This window comes from Egretta garzetta, unplaced genomic scaffold (assembly GCF_000687185.1).
Source record: "Egretta garzetta isolate BGI_Z169 unplaced genomic scaffold, ASM68718v1 scaffold85, whole genome shotgun sequence".
NCBI classification, from domain to species: Eukaryota; Metazoa; Chordata; class Aves; order Pelecaniformes; family Ardeidae; genus Egretta; species Egretta garzetta.
The window spans coordinates 2,257,128-2,265,278 of NW_009259718.1; the positions used below are offsets into that span (position 1 = coordinate 2,257,128).

The 8,151-nt window shown below is 47.7% G+C and overlaps 1 protein-coding gene across 1 annotated transcript in view; it reads left to right on the forward strand.

The window, feature by feature from the left end:
* Nucleotides 1-7,697, forward strand: part of WDR3 (WD repeat domain 3) — a 22,609-nt gene extending 14,912 nt beyond the window's left edge. Inside the window, exons 19-26 of the mRNA XM_009639170.2 lie at nt 1,114-1,164; nt 1,840-1,905; nt 2,750-2,842; nt 3,409-3,456; nt 4,763-4,806; nt 5,265-5,393; nt 6,199-6,292; nt 6,919-7,697. Of these exons, the coding sequence (XP_009637465.1) occupies nt 1,114-1,164; nt 1,840-1,905; nt 2,750-2,842; nt 3,409-3,456; nt 4,763-4,806; nt 5,265-5,393; nt 6,199-6,292; nt 6,919-7,074 (681 nt within the window). The 3' untranslated portion in view covers nt 7,075-7,697. The remainder of the gene's footprint in view (nt 1-1,113; nt 1,165-1,839; nt 1,906-2,749; nt 2,843-3,408; nt 3,457-4,762; nt 4,807-5,264; nt 5,394-6,198; nt 6,293-6,918) is intronic.
* The last annotated feature ends 454 nt before the right edge of the window (nt 7,698-8,151 follow it).

The window sequence follows — 8,151 nt, forward strand, 5'->3', positions numbered from 1 at the left end:
TGCAGTTTGTCTCTGTTTCACTTTTCCAACTGTGAGAGGTCCATTCTGTCTCAGTAGTAGGCCCCAGAGCTCAAGGATGCTGGAAGAAGCCCCTTCTACTCCATTTGAGCATGTATTGTGAGGAATCATAGACTTGCATAAAGACTTCAATAGGAAGGGAACTCTGAGGGTCTCTAGTCCAAAGCCTTGCTCACTGCAGGATAACCTTAAAGCTGTATCAGACTGCTCAGAGACTTGATACATGAGCATCTTCAAGGAAGGAGATTTTCCAGGCTGTCTGAGTGCCTCTTCTAGAGCTGAAGCACCCTTGGGATTGGAAGACATGTTTGTTCCACGTATCCAATTGGAAATTCCCTTGGAACAATTTATAACTCTTTGTCTTTCCACTATATCCCTCAGAGGAGCCTGGCTCTATATCCTGTTCTTAAAGCAGTTCTCCAGCCACAGTGGGAGAAGGATGTGGAAGCATGTGCAGAAGCAGGAGTGGATGAGAAACCTGCAATAAATGTTTTTTTTTTTTTGACCTAGCCTGTTTGCAGGGGTGACCCATAGGTAGCATCTTGATGCCCGGTAATTGATGGTGGTAAAAAGAGAGACAGAGACAGTTCCTTTTTCAGATGCCAGAAAAGTGTGTTTTGGGTGAAATTTGAGTAACAAGGTGGGCATGAATATACCAGTAATGAATTATATGCTGATGGGGCCCTATTCATGTGAGAGATGCCAGACAGGAGGCTCTTTTCTCTTGCTGGTTAGGACAATCCTGGGACTTTGCTAGGCTTTTTTTTTCTGTGCTGTGTGCCAGGTGGAAGGTCTCGTGCTGAATTGCTGTTGTCTCTGTATCAGCTTGGTGGGCTGTCTAAGGGCTGTTGCTGTATCCAGAGCAGAGACCTTGATTTCTTTCTTTTTGGGAGATTCCAGAGTTCTCCGTGGGGTTGGGACCAGGGACAAGTGGGTGTTTGCACTGGCACTGTTGATGTCTGCTGATTTGTCCTGGTTTTGCAATGGGCTGCATGAAGCCGCAGGCTTCCTTGCTCAACCAGTCTGGAAAGGACTGGTACCGTTGCTTGCTGCCTGCTCACCTGTGTTAATATGTTGTGTTCTCATCCACTGTAGGAACGAGAAGCTGAATATGAAGAGAGTGTGGCGAAGGAAGAACAGCCTGTGGTGAGTTGCACCATCGGAGTGTGTGTCAGTCTGACTATACAGAGTCTGAAATAACTATTTCTGTAATAGGCATAGAAGAGGTGTCAGAGGGGACCAGTAATTTTCTTGCTTTGAGGAGGTGTGGGGTGGGGGGAGGCGCTGCTGATGGTGTGGTTGCCCCATGGTGCAGTTGACTCTGACTTCCTACAGATAACTTGAGGAGAGTGTGTGGAGCTAGCCAAACTGCTATGCAGTAGCTGTGGATGCTGAAACCTTGCTGTGCTGTTCTCCTTCCTATCTCCCCTGTTCACGTCCATACCAGCTCTGTACCAAGGCTGGGCTGCCTTCTGACAAATGCTTCCAGGTCCATGTAGAGCAGGATGGATGGGGAAGCCTGATCCCTCTTGCTCAGACACTTGGGTTGTGTTGTCGACAGTTTTGACACATCGGATTACTCAGTCTCTGTTGGTAGAACAGGAGCTGTGTTTACCTGCCTCCCAGAGCTCAGTGGTAGCACAGTGCCTCTGTTCCTGAGGAATAGCAGTGCACTTGGGAAATCCTGTATGTTTCCAGATAAATGACCAGTTTAGGGAATGAGGCTGATGGTTTTTCTTAGCACGGAGTGTGAGAGGATGCAGTGGGCACCTGTGTGTATCAGCTGCTGAAGGAGGAAGCTGCAAACTCTGTATTTTGTAGGTGGCTGGAGAGACACGAGGAGAGACAGGGCTGGCGGGAAAGAAGACTATTGAAACCATCAAAGCGGTAAGATTGTGTGGGTCCCCCAGCATTGCTTTGTGCCTTAACAGTCTCTCAGGGAGGGTGGCTGTCACAGGGTTGGAGGGAGTATCAGTTTGAAGGCAGAATAGCCTGTGTCTGCAAGAGCAGTCTGTCTTGCTCCATGGCCAACAGTGAGGTGTCTGACTCCGGAGAGTCACCCACCGGGAATTATCTCCTCCTGAGACCTCTCCAGGGAATGAAGCGTGAGGCTCCTGTAGATACTCAGGCTGCAGATTTCTCTGCCTGTCATGTGTGGGACAAACAGGGCTGCTCTTGCCCTTTGGGGTTTGCAGCCCAAAGCAGCACAAGGCAGCTGGATGTCCTCGAGGCATCGGGCCTCTTCCCCAAGGGCTGTCCTGTCCTGTGGGCATCTGTGGCAGGTGGAAATTTATTGCAGTGCCTGAGGTGGGAGGTGTACCAGGAAGGTGTTGGGGTGGGTAGTATGCTACAGATTTCAACAGCCGGTGCTCTTGTAAATACAGAGGAAATCCTCAGTCTGAATACTCAAAATGGCCTGACCTTGGTTTGTGCCTTGAAGGGCTACTGCCTGCTTGGGGTGTAGCTCAATGTCAAGGCAACAACTGAAGCTGCGGCAGAGAGCATCCGGGGCAGTGGGGGGAATGTGGATGGTGTTTGACATCTTCAGGGCATGACTGATGTGCTCAAAGTAGTGGTGCAGTCTGGAGCAGAGGTTACCTTTCTGAGTGAGATGTCCTGTGATGCTCTGTGTCAGCCCTCCTGCTTTCCCCTCCATTTGTCCAGTTGGACTTGAGCTTTGCTTTGGCTTCTCTGGTGTCACTGATGTGCCTGCTATTCTTGTGCTGCACAGGCTGAGCGGATCATGGAAGCTATCGAGCTGTATAGAGAAGAGATGGCAAAACTGACGGAGCACAAGGCCATATGCAAAGCTGTGGGAAAAGAGGTAAAGGACTGAGGAATGTACTGGTCCTGAGGTGTGTGGGTGTATCCTTCCAGCTCTGTCATCTGGGTGGAAAGGCTCAGCATGCAGATAAAATCAGGACAGCTGGACATAGCAAAGATGTGCTGAAATCTTTTGGAGAACAAGATGGCATTGTGCCCTGGGACATGGTTAGTGGTGTGTTCTTTTTAGCAATCTTTACGTTTAAAGTCACAATAGGATGAGCATGCTGGGAGAGCATGTGGCCGGAAATTCAGCCCAAAGGGTGTTCTTTGCCTTCATCTCAACACTCCTTGCTAAATAAGGGGCTGTGTAACAAGTGGGAAAAGTGACAATTCAGAAGTGGAAGAAAATTCATACATGTTTGAGTTAGTCATATACATTTGAGAATGAGATTGTCTAGTGGCTGCAAATGAGGCTTACAGTGATGTTCTGGGGAGGGTGGAGGTGTGGGAATTCCGGGAAGACACTTGATAAAAGCTGTCTTCTACTGTGGGTTAAAGTTTTCTCTGGGAATATGCATCTGTACACACACCCCTGCCTCATTCTAGTCCATTCTGTGTCTCCAGGTTCCCTTTCCTGTCAACCCCATCCTCCGTGCCTATGGAAATATTACAGTAAGTGGAATGCCCAGGCCACAGGCTGTGGGCCATTCTCAACTGGAGCCGGGGCTGTTTGATTTGCTGGCTGAGCCGAAACAGTGGGTTGCTGTGGGGTAGGAGGACTACTTGGTTCAACTTGAAATGAAAACTGAGCACTTTTGTTTGTGCAAAGTGAACACAGTTTGGGGTTTTTGTGTTTGGTTGGGTTTTGGGTTTGTTGGGGTTTTTTTTTGTATCTTGCGTGTGTGTTGCAAAAGTTTAACCCCATCAGGGTTATGCTTAACTGTGATGGTAGCCATGACCTTATGTACCTTATCATGAGCCAGTGGTTTATGGTATTCTTCAGGATACAGGAAAGCTAGTTCAAACCTTCCTTGTGCCTAAGAGCACATCTTCCTGCTGCCAGGAGGGTGCATTTGCCATGCTATAGTATATTCCAGAGGAGCTGTACCAACAAAATACCTGAGCATCCACTGGAATGGGTACTTGAGACCCCCTGTCACTGTGCCCTCCACCATGTGACATTGGTAAGCTCTTAGCTGGAGCCATTCTCTCCTTTCTTCTGTGAATATAGGCATATTTAATTGCAAGTTGAATAGATTGAACAGGGGTGAATGAAATCCTGTGGTTTAGCAGCTAGCAATTTCTTCGCAGGTGGGTGATGTTTGATTGAATCCCACTGTACAGAGAAGGGATTTGAACCTGTTGCCAAGGTCCTGGAAGAATGCCCAGGTGCTAGGCTGCTAGGTAAAACCACAGTGGCACATTATCACATATCCTGTTACATGGTGAAATGACCACGATGAGCACTTACTATGTCAGACCATGAACAAGAATACTTTATGCATTGATAGTCTGTTATCCTCTTTCTTGGGACAGACTTCCCAGCTGTGCTCTGCTTCTGCCAAACACTTTTGGCAGATAAACAGGAGTAGCAGGAATTAAATCTTTGAGAGATGAGTTTGTTTAAGGTTTTGTATGTATTTGGCTGTTTCACCAAGTTTTTTATCCAGTTTGTACAAGATTCATTGAACTGAACATGAGATAATTTAGCTGGTTGAATATAAATCAGACTTTTCGCAATATTCTTCACCAGTTAAGAGCATCCTGAGAAGGCTGGGTTTATGTTTTTTGGAGGGAGAACTTTCCAGGCTGGCAGCTGATTGAAGTGGAAGGGGTTTCCTCTGTTATATTCAGCTTGATCTGTCCATCTCACAAGACGTGATTGTGTATTTGTCATTGGGTGAAATGGACCTTAAGGCACATGTTTGCATTGGAATGTTTCTTGATATGCACAGCTGCTGTCTTTCCTCTGTTACAGCCTTCTGCGTACGTGCTAGAAGTTTTCAAGAAGGTCAAGTCGAGGTGAGTCCTGAGAGCCTTAATTGCTTGAGGTTTGTGATTGTTGGATTTCTGGGCCAGGACTGGCAGGGTCCTGGGACAGTCCCTCATGCTGGGTCTGGAGTTACTGTTCCTGGCAACCTCTTTTGGAACGTGCATGGAATTGGGGAATGGAAATTATTCCTTCCATGGGGAGTTTTGGGTGAAGCCTGTGTATGTGTATGCACATGTATGTGAAGAGCAGCTTGGGGATGCTGAGGAGGGGAGATTGTGTGCCTGCTCCCTGTGCCAGAAGATGTCTGCTGGCCTGGGCTCTACTCTGTGGAACTGCAGTTGTGCTTTGTGGGCAGTCACAGACCAGCAGTGATGAATACTTCGCACAGCTTTTCTACCAGAGCCTTCCTATATGGAAGTGTTTCCTGCTCATCTGTAGCAGTGCAGTGACTGAAACTAATGCTTCTCGCTCTTTGCTTTCTTCTCAGTGAGCTGGAAGAGTCTCTTCTGGTGCTGCCATTCTCCTATGTCCCTGACCTTCTCAGACTCTTCAATGAATATATTCACCTGGGTTTGGAAGTTGAACTCCTGTGCCGAGCTCTCCTCTTCCTGCTCAAGTGAGTCTTTCCTCTGCCCAGACATCTGCTAGTCTTAGTTCAGCTGCTATTGCTGCCCAGAACATGGACCTGAGGAAGCCCTAGTAGGGCTCTGGTCAGTAGTAGGCCTGATGGTTCCTCTGGGCCCCCATGCTGGTGCATGCAATGAATTCACTTTGCACCAGGTACGTGAACAGAGAGGTACTCTGTGCTCCTGTTCTGCGAGACAGTGCTTTGGGACAGCACAGAGCTGTGAAATATACCCTATTTCCTGGAGCTGCAAAGATGGCGTTGCTTACTGTGAACCCATGTAGCATAAGAATGTGGGGAAAATTTGGGCTTTCTCACATGTCTCTGGCTCCGAAGCTCTTGGGAAGCATCCTTGGGAATAAAACTGTGGTCTCTGCAGGAGATAAGGAATCACTGCAGCCTGCAGTGAATGGTGTGCAGGAATGGACGGATCAGATGCAGAGTGTTGACATGCCCAGATGGGGTTGCTGGTCCTCGTCCTCCAAATCCTGTTGGTATGAAAGATCCTGCATCAAGGCTGAAATGGCACCATTCACTGGCACAGTTATTGTAGAGCCTATGCCTTTAAGGGGGTACCCCCGAGGGGCCTTCCCCTCGAACCCCTGTGTGTTAAAGAGAAGCTTCAGAGAACAGCTTTTCCAGATAAATCTACCCACGTCTGGTATGTTAAGGCTGGTCTGGGGAGGCCTAATTTAAGAAAAATCCTACATCCAGAACATATAGAAGCTGAGGAGAGGGGCTGTCTGATGTTTCCAGGAACAGTGCTGCAATACATCACTGCCTGCTTTGTTCCCAGGATACATTTTGGGCAGATCACAAGCAACCACATGCTGGTGACAGTGATAGAAAATCTGAAGAAAACCACCATCTCCAGAGTCAGTGAGGCCCGGGTGAGTGTTGCAGCCTCCCCTCTTCCAGGATCTAGAATAATGGGATGGGCTAATGTCTCTGAGCATGTGTTGTCCATGGTGTCTGGTGGGAAAGTTGGTTGGGGGTCCGAGCCCATTTCACCTTCTTCCTATGCAAATGGGCTGCCTTTCCCTTATGTTCTTCCTGATGTGAGACTACTCAGTGGTGATCCTGCGCTTGTGCTCCCTCTCTCATTTACTCTTGGTTTTCTTTGATGTATGTATTTGGGCTTTGGCTTGCTAGTTTCTAAATATGTAGGAGGTAAATAAGTTCTGTATTTCTTTGGGGCTGTTCTGTGGGCTGCTAGTCTCTCAAATAATGCAGACTGTGCACCTTCACAGAAGCAACTTCAGGTGCGTGCCAGCAACTTGTCTTTCCGAAAATACAGTGGATTATAGCTGCTCTTAGAGAACTGTGGGGAATGGAGTGCAGGACTGATTGTTTTCCTACTCACATGAAGGTTACATTTGAATAATGTTGCTTTATTTAAATCTGTGGATTGTCTTCCTTTCATCATTTCTTAGTAGAGGGTGGCCAGTGCAGGACCCTGTGCCCCCTAACAAGCTTGAGATGTATCCAACAGTGTGGTGCTGGTCTGTCTCTACAGGATGTGCTGGGATTCAACATGGCAGGGCTCCAGTACCTGAAGAGGGAAATTGAGGCCAAGGATGAGGTGACATTTTTTGCTGATGCTACCGATCGTTTTGAGGAGAAGAAGAGGAAGAGGAAGAAGAAAGAGAAGATGGTTCTTGCAGTGCTCTAGCATTTGCTGCCCAAGACCCAGAGCACTTGGATGGGGTCATGTAACCTCAGTGCTGGCCATGGAAGTGTTCTTGTGGCTGAACATCTGTGATGACGTCCAGTGACTGGGACAAAGTCTGTCCCCTCCCCATGTGGTATAACCCAGCATATAACCCCAGCTCAGAATGGTTGTCTCTGAGGTGAACTCTCTGTAGTCTATTGCAAATGTATGTGTTTGAACTATTTCTGAGGTGGCTGTCAAAGGTACATGCTTTTCTTCCAGCGGAATGCCCCTTAGAAATGGGAGTCGATTTCTTCTGAGGAAGAGGTCAGCTCATTCTGGCAGTGTTTTAACTGGATGGAGTGAGTCCAGCACACGGACTGCTCGTGGGACTGTGCCCTATCCAGGGAAGGCAGCTGGCAAGATTCTGTGCTGTTTTGACACCTGCTGGTGGTTTGTGGCAGTGCTTAGAGCCTCTGGGCAAAGCTGTGTGACTTCTGCCAAAGTGGGAGAACTCGGTCTACAGCCACTCACTTTTTAGTGGGACAGGGAAAAACATGACTGCGCTCTATTAAAGGCATATTTATATACGCTTTACATGACAACTTTGTTCATGGAGTTTTGTCCTGGTATTTCTCTAGTAAAGCCTCAACTGCCTTGCCCCACGTGTCAGTTCTCAAAAGGATTTTTTTCCAGAGAATAAAATCTGTGGGAGCAGATGAAAGGGCTGCCATCCAGGACTGCTATTCTGTAGAGTTGGCAGACTGAGCATGAGAAGCGTGGGTTGTTTGCATTGCTCCCGTGTCTAGAAATGGCACTGAATTGTTGCAATGTTGTACTTGTCCTGTATCGGATAAAATGATTTATTTTCACAGTGGGGGCAGTGGGGCAGGATAAAGTGAGCAAGTCTCTGCTGCCATTGGTAAGTTACTAGTTTGTAGTACGTGCTCTTTTTTACCAGTAATCACAGGTTTGGTGGATGTGGTGGGGGCTGCTTCTGGGTACTTTGGTGACCGTTGGACTTACAAGTCTGACTCGGGTACTCGAAGCTGCACTTCTTTCTAACTTGAGCTTCATATGGATTTTTAATTTGCATCC